The following is a 22,751-nucleotide window of genomic DNA, read 5'->3' as shown; positions in this document are numbered from 1 at the left end:
GCCAGATGTTCAAGCCTTTGTTCAGGCTCTGGTTAGAATTAAGCCTGTTTACAAACCTTTGACTCCTCCTTGGAGTCTCAATTTAGTTCTTTCAGTTCTTCAGGGGGTTCCGTTTGAACCCTTACATTCCGTTGATATTAAGTTATTATCTTGGAAAGTTTTGTTTTTAGTTGCAATTTCTTCTGCTAGAAGAGTTTCAGAATTATCTGCTCTGCAGTGTTCTCCTCCTTATCTGGTGTTCCATGCAGATAAGGTGGTTTTACGTACTAAACCTGGTTTTCTTCCAAAAGTTGTTTCTAACAAAAACATTAACCAGGAGATTATCGTACCTTCTCTGTGTCCGAAACCAGTTTCAAAGAAGGAACGTTTGTTGCACAATTTGGATGTTGTTCGCGCTCTAAAATTCTATTTAGATGCTACAAAGGATTTTAGACAAACATCTTCCTTGTTTGTTGTTTATTCCGGTAAAAGGAGAGGTCAAAAAGCAACTTCTACCTCTCTCTCTTTTTGGATTAAAAGCATCATCAGATTGGCTTACGAGACTGCCGGACGGCAGCCTCCCGAAAGAATCACAGCTCATTCCACTAGGGCTGTGGCTTCCACATGGGCCTTCAAGAACGAGGCTTCTGTTGATCAGATATGTAGGGCAGCGACTTGGTCTTCACTGCACACTTTTTCCAAATTTTACAAGTTTGATACTTTTGCTTCTTCTGAGGCTATTTTTGGGAGAAAGGTTTTGCAAACCGTGGTGCCTTCCATTTAGGTGACCTGATTTGCTCCCTCCCTTCATCCGTGTCCTAAAGCTTTGGTATTGGTTCCCACAAGTAAGGATGACGCCGTGGACCGGACACACCTATGTTGGAGAAAACAGAATTTATGTTTACCTGATAAATTACTTTCTCCAACGTTGTGTGTCCGGTCCACGGCCCGCCCTGGTTTTTTTAATCAGGTCTGATAATTTATTTTCTTTAACTACAGTCACCACGGTACCATATGGTTTCTCCTATGCAAATATTCCTCCTTAACGTCGGTCGAATGACTGGGGTAGGCGGAGCCTAGGAGGGATCATGTGACCAGCTTTGCTGGGCTCTTTGCCATTTCCTGTTGGGGAAGAGAATATCCCACAAGTAAGGATGACGCCGTGGACCGGACACACCATTGGAGAAAGTAATTTATCAGGTAAACATAAATTCTGTTTTCTTACAAATGGCAACTAAGGGCCATCTCTCCATGGCCTACCAACAATTACTAAATTATCACTCACGCAAGCTACCCTCATATACAGAGAAGTGGGAGAAAGATTTAAATTCCCCAATTACAGAAAAGGACTGGCTTACCATAATTAAACACATGAACTCTTCCACCACATCTATGAAATTCAGGGAGACAAACATGAAGCTATTAAGTAGATGGTATTTGACATCGCATAGGTTATCCCTGATCTACCCTAACACCCAAGCTCTATGCTGGAGAAATTGTGGCCAGACAGGTACACTGCTCCATGTGTGGTGGCACTGTCAAAAAATACAGGAATTTTGGAGTCTGGTGACCTCTGAGATTCGCAAAGCCACGCACTATGACATATCCTTAGACCCACAGACGTGTTTATTCCACAAGCCAACCAAGATTAAATGTAGGCTTAGAATGGTAATACTGAATATCATGCTGAACTGTGCTAAACAGTTAATTCCAAGACGATGGAAAAGTGTTGATGTTCCAACTAGAGAGGAATGGATAAATTCTATAACCTTAACGTTATCCCTAGAGAAATACCATTATGGTTTAGTGAACAAACTGGAAGAATATTATTCTATTGTGTTTATATGGGTGGAATATTTGTATGCTGGAAAAAGAACTTACAATGCCTTAGACACTAATCTGTTTTAGAATACCAACTCTGTACATATACCCAGTTTTGATTTAATAGAATGACACTTTTGACATATTGCCTGTGTGTTAACTGAGACCTGACCTGTATTATTGTTATTACAGATGTAATTGTTTGATTTCTATTAATAAAGAAAACTTTAAAAAAAAAAAAAAAATCATATGTATCCCAAACTACAGTTTCAACAATCCTCTATTTTAACCCTATGTAAATACAGGGCAAGCCGTGGATTTAAAACAGTCAAGCATATTCTAAATCCGTCCTGTTATAGGACATATAATGTCTGAGAATTATCCAAATAGCAGCATGAAATAGTCAGTATAAGTGTATTCAATACTAAATAAGAGTCACTGAAGTGTACAATTTAAATCACAAGTAAGTGGGCGGAGAGATGTCTTCAGATTAAATTAAGTAATACTCACTGTGCCGTCATCTCCTGAGTCTACCTAGGTTTACTCCGACAAAGGATAATAAGTGAACAAAGCAAATTTGTTTCATGTCCCTTTTAAGTTGATAAATGCTGAGGTAGCACATATATATTTATATACATGTACATGGATGTCCTCTCACTACCTCAAGCTAAATCTCTCCAAAACTGAGCTCCTTATTTTCCCCCCTTCTTCAAAACTCTCCACCCCCAATCTCTCTCTAACTGTCGACAACTCCATCATTACCCCTACCCCGCATGCCCGATGTCTTGGGGTCACATTTGACTCAGATCTTTCTTTCACTCCTCACATTCAGTCTTTGGCTAAAGCCTGCCGTTTCCACCTTAAAAACATCTGTAAAATTAGACACTTCCTTACACAAGACACAACTAAGATTTTAATCCACTCTCTCATCCTCTTCCGCCTCGATTACTGCAACTCTGTCCTCTCTGGTCTCCCCACCTACCGCCTAGCTCCTTTACAATCCTTAATGAATGCCTCTGCCAGACTCATCTTCCTTACAAGTCGCTCTTCATCTGCTGCACCTCTCTGCCAATCTCTCTACCAATCTCTTCACTGGCTTCCTCTTGCCTCTAGGATCAAACACAAAATTCTCACTCTGACATACAAAGCCCTCAACTGCACTGCTCCCCCCTATATCTCAGACCTTGTCTCCAGATACTCTCCCTCCCGTCCCCTTCGCTCTGCTCACAACCTCCTACTCTCCTCCTCTCTTGTCACCTCATCACACTCCCGTTTACAGGATTTCTCCAGACTGGCTCCCATCTTGTGGAACTCTCTGCCTCGCTCCAAAAGACTCTCTTCTAGTTTTAAAAGCTTCAAGTGCTCCCTAAAGACTCTATTGTTCAGGGATGCATACAACCTACGCTAACCTTTCTTTATACCAGTTCCTCTTCTCCATTGCTATCCCCTGAACCCCCTTAAGCATGTAAGCTTAAGAGTCCAGCTGTTTGTTGATCACCTTCTCAAGAGCTGACTACAACAGTGCAACTCTTGGCAGGGCCCTCTACCCATTTGATCCCTATAACTGTTTTTTTGTACTCCGCCTTTGTTAATAGCGCTGCGGAATCTGTTGGCGCTCTACAAATAACCAATAATAATAATAATAATACATTTCTACATTACATTTTTATATACATTTCTAGCATTTTCTGCTTGAATAAATGTGTCATAATTACTGATTTGGGGCAGTCAACCGCAGGTACATGCCTGTGACTCTACACTTGCCAGAATTCATGGTTTCACTACCTCATGCTATAAGAATTACCCATTCAATATTCACTCTAGTTCACATGGAAATTTTTCTTTTCTTCTTCTCCTTAAGTGGGAGTATCAAGCAGAATAAGGATTGAGTTTAAAATATTATTATATACTCATAATATACTTGTTTACTTTTAAACAACATGTAGCACTACAAATCTTTCAAAGAAAATGCGCCCATATTCTTTTGTAATCAACTTTGCAATAAATGTAAAAAATTTTTTTTTTAACTGAGACTGACTCTCTGTACCATTTTTTTCATGTGATTTAGAATATTAATGTTTGTGATAACCTTAGAAGAGAAGTTATTATACAGTGGTGTCTAAGCAGTGTTTTATAGTTGAGCCTTCAGTTCTTTTAGTAGATCAAAATACAAAAATGTAAAATATCACTTGTCATTATCGCTACTTAATTCATACACACTAAAGCAGAAATTTTAATTTGTTTTTAGAACTACACAAAAAAACAACCCTAACACTTATTTTTACTGGCAGGTATGAAAGTTGTGGATGTAGCAGTGGGCTCCACACACTGCTTGGCTTTGACTGAATCGGGAGAAGTACATAGCTGGGGAAGTAATGACCAGTGCCAACATTTTGACACATTGCGTATTGCTAAGCCGAAGCCATCAGCCCTTCCTGGTTTGGACTCCAAACATATTGTTGGAATTGCATGTGGCCCTGCTCAGGTATGTCCTCTGAAGTTTACTAAGCTAAAGCTGCAATATAATATTTCTATTATCTTGTTCTTTTATTTATATATAGCTCAATCATAATGCAGAGTAGAATTTTACTTTAAACTTCTTGGACTCTTCTACATATATTTGCATACAAAATGTATTTGTCTGGGACCTAAAAGTGTCTGGTTCAACCATATTCTTGCTCCTAAAAACATTTCTCCTGTATTTTTTCACATTAAATGTCTTTTGCCAAATCCTAATTTTAATCTTTTGTTATCAAATAAAATTGTCAAAAGTTTTCAAAACTAAGAATTTGAGGGAAAAGTCCATATGAATGGTGCTGTATTATGCAGATTAGTGTTCGTTTTCTTTTTAATTTTGAATTGATTTATAGTCATGATGAATAAATGCTGAACATTGAACTTTTTATCCAGTTTAAGCTCTGGATCCATATTCACGTGCCCATTGACGCTAGTCATTCTTTAATTATAACCTGTTTAGGGTTACGATGCTTCTCATAGATTGCTGTTAGTTTGGTCAATTGTGGAACTTTATAGAGTGGGTTATTTCTGAAGCTTGTAGTTTAGCTTGTATTAATGTAAATTGCCCCTTTAATGGCATATAGATCATGATCTCCTTTACTTCTAAGTGCTTTTGTTAAATCTAATCTTTATAACATTTAATTTATTAATTACTAAACTTGGAGAAAATAGACTAGAATTACAATTAACAGATTTTACAGTTATATTATCCTTTTTAACAAAGGTTTGGTTATTTTGTTTCTTCCCCATGCTGAAAAAGTTGTCCTGTGTTTTTTTTTTTTATTTTTTTTAAAAGAGTTTTGCTTGGTCATCTTGCTCTGAATGGTCTATCGGTCTTCGGGTGCCCTTTGTGGTGGATGTCTGTTCTATGACCTTTGAGCAGCTTGATCTTTTATTGCGCCAAGTCAGTGAGGGTATGGATGGGAGCTCTGACTGGCCTCCACCTCAAGAGAAGGAATGCATGGCTGTGGCAACACTCAACCTACTGCGATTGCAGGTAGTGTAACTGTAAATTTCTGCTATTTTCTTGTTGTGAAATCTGTTTTTTTTTTTTTTTTTAAATGGACCCTTTTTAGGGTACTTTAAGACTAGGAGTAAAGGCTCTTAATATGAACAATACATAAAGCATTATTCCATTACATCTATTAGCAAAACCTATTCTAGTAAGAGTTATGTGCTTAGAGCATATATCATTATACCATGTGTACTGGCTTTTTAACACCACACCTGCTCAGAGAACTTAGATTGTGCTGGCAATGACAGTTGAATGACAATGCATTTCTGTGTGCTTCATGCGCAGTAAAGCTGGAATCACTTAAACAGTCATAACTTTTGCTATAAACATTTTTGGTAATGCATGTGTATTTTCAAAACTAAACTCATTATTGTAATGCTGTTCATGTCTCTTTAACAGTGCAACCTGTCATATTGAGTTTAGGCATTAGCATTGCGACCTCAGAAGCAGACTTCTAATCCTCTTTACACTAAGTGTGAACTTAGTGGCATTAAGCTCTTACTTTTGTAGCATTAACTCATTTATTTTCACCATGCTGAGTAAATTTTAACTAGAACCTATTTTATATTTCTTTTATAAGGTGTGAGAGTCGACGAGTCATTACTCCTGGGGTTCAACTGGCCACTAAGAGGATGCAACGATTCCCAAAACTCCAAGAACACTTAATTCCTCCCACCTCTCTGGCATGCTAGTCTTGTCTTTGCCTCCCAGGAGGAAGATGAGGAATTGAGGTCCTCCAGATTCTTTGTTGAGAGGGATCATCAGACCGATGTGAGGCCCATATTCCACCTTATTGAGCTGCTTCTGGGACTGAGGGGAGATTGTACTAGTGGGTAGTGATAAATTACTCCCAGTGAAGGAGTTGGTCACAAGCCTGCCGCAGGTGTCGGAGGTTATGTTCCCTGTTGGGTCGCTGTTAAACTCCACACTTAGTGATCTGTACATCATAGCAGAGTATTTGTTTCGGCTCTCTTCTTTGTTTTGTAGTGATTTTCTATGCTCCCTATTTAGATACACACATTTTACATTTCTTTGTTCTGTTTTTTTGCGATTCTTACATTTTTCTTTTACTTTATAACTCTATTGAGCTTGCTGACCTCTGCCTACACTCATTTAAATTGTGAGATCCGTGCTATCCTGTCTCGCTCACATATCCTGTTAGTGCACTCCTATTTCTCAATTGAGTCCTATTTGGATGTTGTGGCAGTCCTCATTCTACAGTTTTAAAAATTCTCCTGAGGTTGCAGTCTTTCACTGTACTTTTGGCCGTTCTCTTGAACTGTTTTTTTTCTGTCATCGCTCCAGTAAGGAAATAAGATTACAGGACTCCAACTGAGCCGGGGGTATTATAATTTTATTCTATTTACTTAGTTTATACGCTAAGTCTAATGTTAATGTTTTACGTTTTCATAATTCCCAGTGGTATTTGCTGTTAATTATCTGTCTGTATTTGTATATTAAAAAGATGGAACATAATGGATTTGTCTCCACTTTTTTCTCAAGACCCTTTAGATGGTAGATCTTCTGATTATTTATATACTTAATTTAAATGTGTTTATTGCAAACATGTAGTTACTCCTCCAGCTGAGCTTTGCAATATTTGTATGGATCTTTTTCTGCATGCAAACCAACCTACTGCTGCTCTTGTTTCTAAGGGTATCTGTCCTCCCTGTCTGTTCTGTACAAAGGAGTGGTTCACATTTTGCTTCAGGATTTAAATATTTTGTGCATTCTACAGTTTTGAGATGTTGGCGGCTATGCCTCGTCCAAGTATGCGCAAAAGGACTGTGACGCTCAACCCACAGTCAGCTTGTCTAGCAACTATAAATCTGAAAGGATCAGGTCAGCTAAACACGCATACTTATTGATTCAGATTCTGAATCTTCAGATGTACCTTCTGAAGGTAAGATATTTTCAAATGATCAGAAGTTGGTCACTTATCAAGATACTGAGTCCTCCTTTTTAGTGTTCAAGTCTGTCAAACAAATTTAACTTTATTTTCAAATCTTCAGCTTAGATTTCAGAAGTTTTTTTTCAGTTCCTGGAGCTATTAGGAAACTAATTAATAAATAATAAGCCAGGTATTCCTTTAAATCCAGCTTCAAAATTCAAGAAGATGTTTAATTTTCCGGTATCCAGTATAGAATTTTGGGAAACCATTCCTAAGGTGAATGGTGCTATCTCCTCTTTTTAGCTAAACACATTACTATTCCTTTAGCGAGGATAGTACTTCTTTCAAAGATCCAATGGAGCACAACTTAGTATTTTCATAGAGGGGCTTTTTTTGTGTTTTTTTAGTTTTTAGGCTGCAGCCTCTACTCTGTGGTGTGTCAATCTGCTGAATTATCAGATGATTCGTAGAAGAAGATTTTCAACATCGGTTGAAACTCATAAGATCTACTAATGCCTTTATTTGTGTTGTGATTATTGATATAATCAAGATTAATGCTAAAAACATGGCATTAGGTGTTCTGACCAGAAAATCCTTGTGGTGTCTACACATTTGTTAGGTCCTGGTCTTGACGCCATAATGTCTACTGTGCCTGGAGTTAAAGGAGCTTTTCTCCCTCAGAACAAAAAGTCTAAGTAAAATCTATCACAAGATTTGGGAAGTGTTTTTGTGTGATGTGGTGTGATGAACAAGTTTTTAGCTGGCATTCATTTAGAATTCTCCAGTTTTTACAAGAGGGCTTAGATAAAGATTTATCTGCTAGCTTGTTAAAAGGTTTTAGATTCAGCGGACTTTCTGTTTAATACAACAAGAACATTTCTAAACTTTCTGACATTCAGAGCTCTGTTCAAGCTTTAGTGAAAATAAGACTATGAACCTTAATTTTGTTCTTAGAGTTTTGCAGGGCTCTTCATTTGAGCCTATGCATATTTTTTTCAGTTTCTGTCCAGGAAGGTATTTTTTTCTTTCAGCAATATCTTCTGCCAGAAGAGTTTCTGCATTCTGCAGCCTTTTTATCTTTTTTTTTTACCAGGATAAGGCAGTTTGTAAGGACTAAATTTGACTTTTTACCGAAGAGGATTTCTTTTTATTACATAATTTGAGAAATTGTAGTTTCTTCTCTTTCTCCTAATCCACTAAATTCAAAAGAAAGGCTGCTACATAATTTTAGATGTAGTGAGAGCTTCTTTTTACAAGCTACAAAGGATTTTAGGAAATCCTCTAATTGTTTACTCTTTTCTCTGGTCCACGCAAAGGCTTAAAGGCCACAGCCATTACTTTGGCTTCTTGGTTAAAACTCTTGATTCACATGGCTTACTTGTAGGTGGGAAAGTTTAACCAAAAATGCATTACAGCTTATTTGACTTGTTTGACATTTCCTGGGCTTTCAAAAATTAGGCTTCAGTTAAACAAATTTGCATGGCTGCCACGTGGTAATTCTTACATAGATTTTCTAAATTCGACCATTTTTATGTTTTTGCTTCTTCTGGAGTGGCTTTTGGTTGGAAAGTCCTTCAGACAGAAGTGTCTAAAAGTTAGGTCTGCCTTTTTCCAAATTTTTGTCCTGCCCAAAATTACTCCTAGGCTCTATCACTTGGGTAATAGTTACCAAGAGTAATTTGTTCATGGACTCTCACCACCTTTATAAAAGAAAACAAAATGTATGCTTATCTAATAAATTCATTATTTTCATGGTCGAAAGAGTCAACAAGACCCTGCCCATTTTCTATTTAATTTAAAGGGGCAGTAAATACAAACTTTGTTTTACAAAATTCTGTACATAGTGCAGAATTATGTAACATTATCTTAGCAACAGGTTTAAAGATCTAAAGATTTTAGAGATTTTACCCATCAAAGATTAACTTACCTGGTCTCTTCTCCAGGATTTTCTGATCGTGTTGTCTTTTTCAAAAAGCGCTTCGCGGGTGCGCTGTCTAATCACAGCGCCCCCGATCACGCTATTGAACTGAATGTAGCGCTCTGCTGCTACCAGACCAGAGTGGGAGTGTGCTACATTCAGTTCAATAGCCCGATCGGACGATCTGTGATTAGACAGCTCACCTGCGAAGCGCTTTTTTGAAGAAGACGCGATCAGAAGTCTTAAAAACCTGTCGCTAAGATAATGTTACATAATTCTGCACTATGTTTCCCTAATTTTCCCTGCTTTTTCTACTTTTCTTCTCCTCTCTGCTTGACTATACGTCAGACTAGCATACCAGAGAGGTGGGAGGGAATAAGTGCTCATGGAGTTTTGGGTTATCTTTGCCTCCTCCTAGTGTCAAGGAGTTGAATCCCAGGAGTTATGGCTCATGAACTCTCATCTCCATGAAGAAATTAATTTATCAGCTAAGCATACATTTTTTTGTTTTTCTTTAAGCGTACCAATATTTATTTATCCTAAGAACTATCATTTAGATTAAAATACATTACTGGCTGTTTTAAAATGTAGGTAATAATTAAAAAATCAAAAATGCGTTTCCGTTTTTTGAAGTACACAAACTTCTTCTTTTTTCAAGTTTATAATTTTAGTTTCCTGTCTTTGTACTCCCTTTTCCCTGTAGTTGCATGCTGCCATTAGTCATCAAGTTGATCCAGAATGCCTGGGCTTGGGTTTAGGCAGTGTCTTGTTGAACAGTTTAAAGCAAACAGTGGTCACATTGGCTAGTAATGCTGGAGTTCTGAACACAGTGCAGTCAGCTGCCCAAGCAGTATTACAAAGTGGATGGTCTGTTCTCTTGCCAACAGCGGAGGAGAGAGCCAGAGCCTTATCCGCTCTTCTACCAAATGCCGGTATGTTAAAACTTTAACAGCTTTTATTTACTATAAAATTGGAAAATCACATCTATCGTGCTTGGAAACCATAATTATGTTAAAGGGACAGTCTAGACAAAATTGAACTTTCATGATTCAGATAGGTCATGTAATTTTAAACAACTTTCCAATTTACTTTTATCAAATTTACTTTGTTTTCTTGGTATTCTAAGTTGAAAGCTAACCCTATGTAGGCTCATATGTTAATTTCTAAGCCCTTGAAGGCCGCCTCTTATCTAAATGAATTTGACAGTTTTTCACAGCTAGATGGAGTTAGTTCATGTATGCATATAGATAACATTGTGTTCACACCCATGGAGTTACGAGAGGGCACTTATTGGCTAAAATGCAATTATGTCAAAAGAACTGAGATAAGGGGGCACACATAGTTAAAAAGTATATTAGTATAACCTTGTTGTCTGTGCAAAACTGGGACATGGGTAATAAAGGGATTTTCTATCTATTTGAACAATAAAAATTCTGGAGTAGACTGTCCCTTTAATGTAATTGCATAACTAAGTGTAAGTAACCAAACCATTTTCCCAGATTTTTTATCCCAACAAAAGTTGATACTAAGTGTTTTATCCCCCCTGTGATTTAGATACAATGCACCTGTACTATAAAATAAAATTAAGAATCCCATTGTACTGCAGACATGGAAGCTTTTAATCTGTATGTTGGTTTGTTCTTATAACCACACTACAAAATGCAAGGAATAATAGGATGGGTGCTCAAACCCAGTTACATTGATCTTGTACTTTGTGTATTACATTCCTGTTGCACAGTTTATGGGCAGTTTATAGGCATCTTGCAGATAAGTGTTTTGGTAATCTCTAATAGTAGCAGATGCCAGCCAGGAGAGAAAAGTAATGATTTTTTTTAGATCAGGAGCTCAAAATAAACTGTTCTAGTAGTGTATATATTAGTGGGTCAGAGCATACTATAATGTTTCACTTGCTGAGAAAGCAAATTGTGTGTAAATAATCTAATGAACCAAAATAATAATGCAGACGTTTCAAATAAAATGCAACACTTTTTTTTGGTTTTATAGCTTAATATCTTAAAGTGATAGTAAATCCTAACGTTTGTGAAATGCTAGGATTTACCAGTGCAACAAATAAAGGGGACTTTCAGTCAAGAAGCATAAAATACTTCATGCTGAAAGTTCCTTTATTTGTCTGCAGTGTTCGCCATGCTGAGTGCCTCAGGCCGCCTTCAACAGAACACCATTTTTCAATGAGGTTACGTTTCCACCTCTTAGCCAATAGGCGTGTGTGCCAGCTTGCATTATGCCGGATAGCTGGCACGCTATTGGCTAAGATCACCTCACTGCTAAATAGCTCAGTGCGGCGATCACTGCAGACAAAGAAATATTTACCATGGAGTATTTTATACTTCATGACTGAAAGTCCCCTTTATTTGTTGCACTGGTAAATCCTAACATTTCAAAAATGCTAGGATTTACTTTCACTTTAAATAAGCAAGACAAAGAAGCATGCTGTTTTGGTTCAGTAGCATTGAATCGTAGGCTAAACATGAGCATATTTTGTGTATAATGAAATTATTTACATGATGTAAATATCCTTTTTAATTTGTATACTTTTGTTAGCCTCTGGAAATGACATGTCCATAAGTCCTGGGCGTCGCTTTATGATTGACCTTCTGGTGAGCAGTTTAATGGCTGATGGAGGCTTGGAGTGTGCACTGAATACAGCTATTACTGCAGAAATTCAGGTAAATAAAACCTATAGTCGGTTGTATCTTTCCCTCATACTTTTAGTCTCCTCGTTAGTGAGTTTGTTTTATGCAAGTTTTGATGCTTATGCTTCATTACTTAGGATATTGAAGCAAAAAAAGAAGCTCAGAAGGAGAAGGAAATTGATGAGCAAGAAGCAAATGCATCATCCCTACATAGAAGCAGCACTCCTTTGGATAAAGATCTAATTAACACAGGAATTTATGTCTCCTCTGGAAAGCAAACTCTGCCTCTTGTCCAGCTCATACAGCAGTTACTCAGGTTAGCAAGCATTGGTTCTGATCTGTATATGTGCTCCTATACTGAGTAATACTTATATTTTTTTAAAATATATATTGGTACCCATCTTTTTATCTCATTGAAGCCTCTTACTTTCAGCATTGGTTTAGAATTCAGGAAGTTTGGATTATATGTACACCGGAATTATCCATTCCACTATGAAAATAACAATCAATGCTGCTTAGAAACATGAAAGCCCCTTCTTTTTTTATCTTTTGTATTGATTTAGTTATTTAAACAAAACACTTAATAAAAAAAAAAAAGAATAAGAAATTAAATAATATCTATGCTAATGCACTTGAAATTGATGCACCGTAACTGTAAAAGGCTGTCTGTAAAATCACATAAACATCTGTTAAAAAGAAGATTGTTTACCCCAACATTTCTTTAGCTCACAAAGAGTATATGCTCTGTGAGCAGTTATCCTTCATATTTGTTCAGTCCATATAGATTTTTTAATTTCTAATTCTACAAAAATAAATACCTTCTGAGTCTACTTCCTGAGAAAACATTTTAAAATCAAATGACTTGGCAAATTTTAATGCCATTTCTTTATTACTACTGTTATCCAAGGTTTTTTTTTTCTTTTTTCAAATGATGATCCCCCTTTTTTAAAGATGTCTTTTTCACCTAGCCCAATGCAATTTTTATTTTATTATGTGACATAAGACCCCACCCCCATTCCAATAATATGCTTCAATTTTATCCACACATATTTCTTAAACTTATATATTTAGTTAGACTCAGATAAAAAATGGAAACTAAGGAGAGGAGAGATGGTGGGATATAGAGAGAGAGTAGGAGAAAAACAGAAATGCAAATTTAAAAATCAAAACAAAAAAAACACCAGCGAATATCTGCCTAACCATATTCAGAAGTCGGCAAATAAAGTGCCTGCAATGCAGCTTTTTTACTTTTAGGTAATTTATTTTTCTTTCATAAGATGTTAAGTCCACAATATCATAATATTTGGGATTACACTCCAGTCCTCTAGGGAGAGGCAAAAACACCACTACATTTCAGAGTTTTGTCCCTCCTACTTTTCCAATAATACCCCAGTATGTTTTTTGCTTACAGATAGAGAAGTGTGTGGTAGCAGCGAACACTCCCACTGAGTGTATTACAGCTCATTCCACTAGAGCAGTGTCTACTTCTTGGGCCTTATGGAATGAGGTCTCTATGGATGACTTCTGTAAAGTGGCTACTTGGTCTCCGTTGCACACATTCATTAAATTCTACGATTTTGACATGCTTTTGTGCCTGATCAGTTACCCGCCTACCTTACCTGTATTGTTCCCCCTTATTTCATGATGGTCTTGCAGAGTAAGATCCCACATGTGATCATCCTGTGGGCTTTCACCATCTTATGAAAGAGAAAAACAGGTTTGCTTACCTAATTAATTTCTTTCTTGATGGTGAGTCTCATTTTAACTTATCTTATACAGCAAGCATCAGGACTTGTTTTTGTACTTTATTTGCCATGCTTTGGTCCTTCGTGCTTTTATAGTATCATTCTTTAATTTGGCCATAAGTATGACTGAGGTGTTACTGGAAGAGTAGATGGGACAACAGCTCTGGAATAAGGGGGGTTACCTCCTCCTAGTGAACCTAAGTGTAATCCCACATGTGATGATCTCCTAGACCAGTGTTTCCCAAACCCAGTCCAAAGGACCCTTACTCAGGCCAGATATTCATTAAATCTTAACTAGAGCACAGGTGAAACAATCGGCTCACCCAAGCTGATTATTTCACCTGTGCTCTAGTTAAGATATAATGAATATCTGGCCTGAGTAAGGGTCCTGAGGACTGGGTTTGGGAAACACTGTCCTAGACCCTCACCATCATCAACAAGATATATTTATCAGGTAAGCATAGATTATTTTTAATCCAAAGGCATAATACCTTCATCCTAAAATAAGAAATCACCTGAGTAGCAATAATATTACACCTTGAGCAGTAATCACAATCTTGTGGAATATCTGTTATGAATCCCTTCCCTCCTCAAATGACATTGAGCAGATATGTATTAGTTATTTCCTTTTATCATGTGTGGTGCCATATCCTTAAACACCACAATCTTCCGGTCCCGAGCAGAAACTGCCACTGATCCAATCTGAGTAGTACGATAGAGCTGCTGATTGGAATTAGAACACATAATTTGTTAAATTTTTATAACCCTTTAAGCTTTATCCCACCCACCTTTAGTGTTGAAACTTGAAGACACTTGTTGCAAATACTCACATAAGTTCATATGTTTTGTATTCTTAAAGGAACATGAAACCCCAAATTTTTCTTTCAAGATTGAGATAGAGCATGCCACTTTACACAACTTTCCAATTTATTTTATTATTTTTAAACTTGCTTCATTCTCTGATGAAGAAGCAACCTTGCACTACTGGGAGCAGTCAGAATGTCTGGCAAACAATGAGGAGTCATTTTTCTGCAGCCACCAATCAATAACTAGTCCTTAGTAATGCATTGATACTCCAAGTCCTAAGCCTACCTAGGTATGCTGTTCAACAAGGGTACCATGAGAATGAAGCAAATTAGATAGTAGAAGTAAATTGGAAAGTTTCAAATTAAAGGGACAGTTAAGTCAAAATTTAAAATTGAATGATTCAGATAGACCATGCAATTGTAAACAAGTTTCCAATTTACTTCTATTATCAAATGTGCTTATTTCTTTCATGTAATTGGCATGAGTCCATGAGCTAGTGACATATGGGATATACAATCCTACCAGGAGGGGCAAAGTTTCCCAAACCTCAAAATGCCTATAAATACACCCCTCACCACACCCACAATTCTGGTTTTACAAACTTTGCCTCCTATGGAGGTGGTGAAGTAAGTTTGTGCTAAGATTTCTACGTTGATATGCGCTTCTCAGCATTGTTGAAGCCCGATTCCTCTCAGAGTACAGCGAATGTCAGAGGGACGTGAAGGGAGTATCACTTATTTGAATACAATGATTTCCCTAACGGGGGTTTATTTCATAGGTTCTCTGTTATCGGTCGTAGAGATTAATCTCCTACCTCCCTTTTCAGATAGACGATATACTCTCAATTTACCATTACCTCTACTAATAACTGTTTTAGTACTGGTTTGGCTATCTGCTATATGTGGATGGGTGTCTTTTGGTAAGTATGTTTTTTATTACTTAAAACACCTCAGCTATAGTTTGGCACTTTATGCATTTATATAAAGTTCTAAATATATGTATTGTACTTATATTTGCCATGAGTCAGGTTCATGTATCTCCTTCTGCAGACTGTCAGTTTCATATTTGGGGAATATAAACATCTTTTAAAAATGAAATTTATTTCTTACCTGGGGTTTAGTCTTTTTTTCAATTGACTACTTCTTAAAAATTGCGAGCGGTATTAGGCCCGCGGGTGCGTCAAATGCTAAACATTATTGCGTCATTCTTGGCACGAAAAAATTTTTGACGCGAAAAAGTAAGTCTATGACACAAGTTCGTCACTTCCGGCGTCATACTTGACACCGAGACCTTTCAGACGGTTGCGTCATTAGTGACGCGAGTGTTTCATTTCCGGGTTATTTTTGGCGCCAAAAAAGTTTAGTTACGTTGTGCGTCATACTTGACGCCAAACTTTTTCATTATTTCAATACCCCATTGATGTTTGCCTCTTGCTTTATTCTCTATCAGAGGGCTATGCTATTTGCATTTTTTTCCCATTCCTGAAACTGTCATATAAGGAAATGGATAATTTTGCTTTATATGTTGTTTTTTCTCTTACATTTTGCAAGATGTCTCAATTTGATCCTGCCACAGAAGCTTCTGCTGGAACATTGCTGCCTGACATCGGTTCTACCAAAGCTAAGTGCATTTGTTGTAAAATTGTAGAAATTATCTCGCCGAATGTCATTTGTAATAGTTGTCATGATAAACTTTTACATGCAGATAATGTGTCCATCAGTAATAGTACATTGCCAGTTGCAGTTCCTTCAACTTCTAATGTGCATGATATACCTGTAAATTTGAAAGAATTTGTTTCTGATTCTATTCTGAAGGCTTTGTCTGCATTTCCACCTTCAAATAAACGTAAAAAGGTCTTTTAAATCTTCTCATTTAGATGCTGAAATTTCAAATGACCAAAAACATAATAATTTATCCTCTTCTGATGAGGATCTATCTGATTCAGAAGATCCTTCCTCAGACATTGACACTGACAAATCTACTTATTTATTTAGTGCGTTCTTTATTAAAAGAAGTATTAATTACTTTGGATATTGAGGTTACCAGTCCTCTTGACGATCAGTCTAATAAACGTTTAAATGCTGTTTTTAAACCTCCTGTAGTTTCTCCAGGGGTTTTTCCTATTCCTGAGGCTATTTCTGATATAATTTCTAATCAATGGAATAAGCCAGGTACTTCTTTTATTCCTTCTTCAAGGTTTAAAAAATTGTATCCTTTACCAGCAAAATCTATAGAGTTTTTGGAAAAGATCCCCAAAGTTGATAGGGCTATTTCTACTCTTTCTAAACGTACCACTATTCCTATGGAAGATAGTACTTCCTTTAAGGATCCTTAGGAAGCTTGAATCTTATCTAAGGAATTATTTATATATATCTTCTCAGACCTGCTATTTCTTTGGCTGATGTTGCGGCTGCATCAACTTTCTGGTTGGAGAATTTAGCGCAACAAGAATTGGATTCTGACATATCTAGCATTATTCGCTTACTGCAACATGCTAATCATTTTATTTGTGATGCCATTTTTTATATTATCAAAATTGATGTTAGATCCATGTCTTTAGCTATATTAGCTAGAAGAGCTTTGTGGCTTAAATCTTGGAATGCTGATATGACATCTAAATCTAGATTACTATCTCTTTCTTTCCAAGGTAATAATTTATTTGGTTCTCCGTTGGATTCTATTATTTCAACTGTTACTGGGGGAAAGGGAGTTTTTCTGCCTCAGGATAAAAAAACCTAAGGGTAAATATAAGGCTTCTAACCATTTTCTTTCCTTTCGTCAGAATAAGGAACAAAAACTCAATCCTCCCCCCAAGGAATCTGCCTCCAATTGGAAGCCTTCCCCAAATTGGAATAAATCCAAGCGTTTTCGGAAACAAAGTCAGCCCCTAAGTCCGCATGAAGGTGCGGCCCTCATTCCAGCTCAGCTGGTAGGGGGCAGATTAAGGTTGTTCAAGGATATTTGGATAACATCTGTTCAAAATCAATGGATTCAGAGCATTGTCTCTCAAGGGTATCGAATAGGATTCAGAGTAAGACCTCCTGTGAGAAGATTTTTTCTCTCACGTATCCCAGTAAATCCAGTAAAAGCTCAGGGTTTCCTGAAGTGTGTTTCAGACCTGGAGTCTTCAGGGGTAATCAGGCCAGTTCCTCTTCTGGAACAAGGTTTGGGGTTTTATGCAAATCTATTCATTGTCCCAAAGAAGGAAAATTTATTCAGACCAGTTCTGGATCTGAAAATTTTGAATCGTTATGTTAGAGTACCAATTTTCAAGATGGTGACTATAAGGACTATTCTGCCTTTTGTTCAGCAAGGACATTATATGTCCACAATAGACTTGCAGGATGCATACCTTCATATTCCGATTCATCCAGAACATTATCAGTTTCTGAGATTCTCTTTTCTAGACAAGCATTACCAATTTGTTGCTCTTCCATTTGGCCTAGCAACAGCTCCAAGAATCTTTTCAAATTTTCTGGGTGCCCTACTCTCTGTAATCAGAGAACAGGGTATTGCGGTGTTTCCTTATTTGGACGATATCTTGGTACTAGCTCAGTCTTTACGTTCTGCAGAATCTCACACGAATCAACTAGTGTTGTTTCTTCGGAAACATGGTTGGAGGATCAATTTACCAAAAAGTTTCTTGATTCTTCAGACAAGGGTCACCTTTTTAGGCTTCCAGATAGATTCAGTGTCCATGACTCTGTCTCTAACAGACAAGAGACTTTAAAATTGGTTGCAGCCTGCCGGCACCATCAGTCTCAGTCATTCCCTTCAGTGGCTATGTGCATGGAAGTTTTAGGTCTCATGACTGCAGCATCGGACGTGATCCCCTTTGCTCGTTTTCACATGAGACCTCTTCAGCTTTGTATGCTGAATCAATGGTGCAGAGATCATACAAAGATATCACAATTAATATCCTTAAATACCAATGTACGACACTCTCTGACATGGTGGATAGATCACCATCATTTAGTTCAAGGGGCTTCTTTTGTTCGGCCAACCTGGACTGTGATCACAACAGATGCGAGTCTTTCAGGTTGGGGAGCTGTTTGGGGATCTCTGACAGCACAAGGGGTTTGGAAATCTCAAGAGTCGAGATTACCAATAAATATTTTAGAACTCTGTGCAATTCTCAGAGCTCTTCGGTTTTGGCCTCTGTTAAAGAGAACCGTTCATTTGTTTTCAGACAGACAATATCACAACAGTGGCATATGTCAATCATCAGGGTGGGACTCACAGTCCCCAAGCTATGAAAGAAGTATCTCGAATACTTGTTTGGGCGGAATCCAGCTCCTGTCTAATCTCTGTGGTGCATATCCCAGGTGTAGACAATTGGGAAGCAGATTATCTCAGCCGCCAGACTTTACATCCAGGGGAGTGGTCTCTCCATCCAGATGTATTTTCTCAGATTGTTCAGATGTGGGGTCTTCCAGAGATAGATCTCATGGCCTCTCTTTTAAACAAGAAACTTCCCAGATACCTGTCCAGGTCCAGGGATGTTCAGGCGGAAGCAGTGCATGCGCTGACACTTCCTTAGTGTTATCATCCAGCTTACATCTTCCCGCCTCTAGTTCTCCTTCCAAGAGTGATTTCCAAAATCATCATGGAACAATCATTTGTGTTGCTGGTGGCGCCAGCATGGCCACACAGGTTTTTTTATGCGGATCTGGTTCGGATGTCCAGTTGCCTGCCTTAGCCACTTCCGTTACGGCCAGACCTACTATCTTAAGGTCCGTTTTTCCATCAGGATCTCAAATCATTAAATTTGAAGGTATGGAGATTGAACGCTTAGTACTAAGTCATAGAGGTTTCTCTGACTCAGTGATTAATACTATGTTACAAGCTCGTAAATATGTCTCTAGAAAGATTTATTATAGAGTTTGGAAGACTTACATTTCATGGTGTTCTTCTCATAAATTTTCCTGGCATTCTTTTAGAATTCCTAGAATTTTACAGTTTCTTCAGGATGGTTTGGATAAGGGTTTGTCTGCAAGTTCCTTGAAAGGACAAATCTTCGCTCTTTCTGTTTTATTTCACAGAAAGATTGCTATACTTCCTGATATACACTGTTTTGTACAGGCTTTAGTTCGTATTAAGCCTGTCATTAAATCAATTTCTCCTCCTTGGAGTCTTAATTTGGTTCTGAAGGCTTTACAGGCTCCTCCATTTGAGCCTATGCATTCTTTGGACATTAAACTACTTTCTTGGAAAGTGTTGTTCCTTTTGGCTATCTCTTCTGCTAGAAGAGTTTCTGAGCTATCTGCTCTTTGTTGTGAATCTCCTTTTCTGATTTTTCATCAGGATAAGGCGGTTTTGCGGACTTCATTTGAATTTTTACCTAAGGTTGTGAATTCTAACAACATTAGTAGATAAATTGTTGTCCCTTCCTTGTGTCCTAATTCTAAGAATCCTTTGGAAAGATCCTTACATTCTTTGGATGTGGTGAGAGCTTTGAAATATTATGTTAAAGCTACTAAAGATTTCAGGAAGACTTCTAGTCTATTTGTTATATTTTCTGGTCCTAGGAAAGGTCAGAAGGCCTCTGCTATTTCCTTGGCCTCTTGGTTAAAGCTTTTGATTCATCAAGCTTATTTGGATTTGGGTCAAGCCCTGCCTCAGAGAATTACAGCTCATTCTACAAGATCAGTCTCCACTTCGTGGGCTTTTAAGAATGAAGCTTCAGTTGATCAGATTTGCAAAGCAGCGACTTGGTCCTCTTTGCACACATTTACTAAATTCTACCGTTTTGATGTATTTGCTTCTTCAGAAGCAGTTTTTAGTAGAAAAGTTCTTCAGGCAGCTGTTTCAGTTTGATTCTTCTGCTTTTGATTTAAGTTTTTTTCTTTCAAAAATGAAAATAAACTTATTTTTTTGGGTTGTGGACTAATTTTTTCAGCGGTATATGGCTGTTTTTATTTTATTTCCTCCCTCTCTAGTGACTCTTGAGTGGAGATCCACATCTTGGGTATTGATATCCCATATGTCACTAGCTCATGGTCTCTTGCCAATTACATGAAAGAAAACACCTGATAAATTCATTTCTTTCATTTTGGCAAGAGTCCATGAGGCCCACCCTTTTTATGGTGGTTATAATTTTTTTGTATAAAGCACAATTATTTCCAAATTTCCTTTGTTGATGCTTTCTACTCCTTTCTTTGTCACCCCACTGCTTGGCTATTCGTTAAACTGAATTGTGGGTGTGGTGAGGGGTGTATTTATAGGCATTTTGAGGTTTGGGAAACTTTGCCCCTCCTGGTAGGATTGTATATCCCATACGTCACTAGCTCATGGACTCTTGCAAATATGAAAAATGAATTTATCGGGTAAGTTCTTACATAAATTATGTTTTCTCATGGTATCTTTTATTGAAGCGTAAAACTAGGTAGGCTCAAAAGAGCTCAGGACTGTGCATGTGTCTTTAGTACTCTATGGCAACAGTGTTTGCAACATTATTTGTAGAGTACTAAAGAAACATGCACACTCTTGAGCTCTTATGAGCCTTTACTAGCTTTGCTCTTTAATAAAGAACACAAAGAAAGAAGCAAATTTGTTAACAGAAGTAATTTGGAAAGTTGTTTAAAATTGCATGAATCATTAAAGTTTATTTTTGATTTTACTGTCCTTTTAAATGCTTTGTCTGAATCATTAAAGATAAATTTAAAGATAAATTTGGTTTCAGATCCCTTTTAATAATATGACCAACAATTGACCAGCAAATGTCATCCCAACAGTTTTAACCGCTACTACATACTCTACTTTTATTCCAACTGAAAATGTTGGATAACGGTACCATATACCTTAAACAGAAAGATTTTTTTCTTCTTCGAATGTTCAAAGCTCAGAGTTCTTCACTCAACTAACCTTTACTACTTTAAAAATGTAAACCTTCTTGCATATATCACACAGCAAGAATTCGATCACTGGAATCTTGTGAGATTCAGTGATTTCTTTAACCTGAGGAGGGAAATAAAGTGCCTGTGCTTGTACATGCTAGATGCAAACACCCTTTGTTGGCAATTCCTGAGAGAAGCATCCTGTTTGGTTGTTTGTTCAAAGTGGGATTGGGGTCTACTCATGTAAGATTCTCCCCTATTTTATACAAATTGCTTGACAAAATAAGTTTTCTTAACCAAGTTTTTTTGATCCAGTTTTAGATTCTGTCCTTATTGTATCTGCTGTCTCATTTCTGATGTTAGGAAGAATAAATTAAAACAAATAGACCATCTTTATAGCATCACACACAAAGTAAGTTAAGACACACCTGCCTCCTGAAAGAAAGAGACATTTTTAACTTAGTCACTTGCAGTTTTTGCAGGATTTTGGTGATCCTCCTTCCACACATTTGCAGCACGGCTCTTCTCTTTAGGCTCAGATGCCATTGTGCTAATGCTACTTGAAACACCTCTGGAGCTGCCGATTTCCATTCCAGAATTGATCTCTTTGGAAAACATAATGTTACTTCTTGTGTCTTTGGAGACTCCGACCTCCCTGATTTAGAATCTTGTGAGAAGTTCTTCAAAAAATTTTAAACCTATTCTCATATTCCTTGTCATTCACATGACTGCATGTTCTTATCCTGTGTTTGTTTTATTTTTTTTATTAAAACAAACTTATTTGTGCTGCAATTGTATTAGATGCCATATACCTATGACAGGGACAACCCATTTAATAAGTCTGCTATTAATGAAACTTCCACTATCCAAGTTTTTCCATTAACATTTTTCAAATTGCTATGGAGTCTTTAAGTAAATGTATGTGTTTTATATAAATATTCAGAACAAATACATATTTTTAAAAACATTTTAATTAAAATTAACTGTATTATATGAAACAGGCACTTGTTGTTCATCACATTTTTTTAAAATAAACATATCATATGCTTAATTTTTTTAGGAATATAGCATCACAAACCATAGCAAAGCTGAAAGATACTGCACGCCGCATTTCTTCCTGTCTAGACCATGAACATTACAATAAAGAGCGATCAGCATCCATGGATCTTCTTTTGCGCTTTCAGCGATTGCTAGTCAGCAAGTTGTATCCTGGTGGTGGAGTGGAACAAACTGCAATCAATCATGGTAAATGATAAATATAATTAGCATTTCAACTCTTTGTGACCTAATCTACTTATTTATTTTTTTTAATTTGGTAATACTTTATATTCTGTTTATGTGTTTGTTTTTCTCTTGTTTTTTTAAATATATACAGTTCCTGAGCTTTTGGGTGTTGGTTCTTTGCTTAAGAAATATACTGCTCTACTTTGCACACACATCGGAGACATTCTTCCTGTTGCCACCAACATTGCAACTATGTCTCATAGACATTTTGCTGAAGTATCCCGTATTGTGGCAGAAGATTTAACAGGTAATCTGCAATTTCAAACTCTTACCAGTTTGTGATA

At 37.1% G+C, this 22,751-nt stretch overlaps 1 protein-coding gene across 4 annotated transcripts in view; it reads left to right on the top strand.

Moving 5' to 3' along the window:
• Window positions 1-22,751, top strand: part of HERC2 (HECT and RLD domain containing E3 ubiquitin protein ligase 2) — a 733,063-nt gene that overhangs the window by 245,166 nt on the left and 465,146 nt on the right. For all 4 annotated transcript variants that reach the window (XM_053707729.1, XM_053707727.1, XM_053707730.1 and 1 more), the window contains exons 16-22: window positions 4,092-4,285; window positions 5,114-5,314; window positions 9,845-10,073; window positions 11,704-11,828; window positions 11,933-12,111; window positions 22,244-22,428; window positions 22,559-22,714. In XM_053707729.1, the coding sequence (XP_053563704.1) occupies window positions 4,092-4,285; window positions 5,114-5,314; window positions 9,845-10,073; window positions 11,704-11,828; window positions 11,933-12,111; window positions 22,244-22,428; window positions 22,559-22,714 (1,269 nt within the window). The remainder of the gene's footprint in view (window positions 1-4,091; window positions 4,286-5,113; window positions 5,315-9,844; window positions 10,074-11,703; window positions 11,829-11,932; window positions 12,112-22,243; window positions 22,429-22,558; window positions 22,715-22,751) is intronic.

The sequence above is a fragment of the Bombina bombina genome, chromosome 3, assembly GCF_027579735.1.
Source record: "Bombina bombina isolate aBomBom1 chromosome 3, aBomBom1.pri, whole genome shotgun sequence".
NCBI lineage: Eukaryota > Metazoa > Chordata > Amphibia > Anura > Bombinatoridae > Bombina > Bombina bombina.
This window is presented reverse-complemented; position numbering and strand designations above follow the sequence as displayed.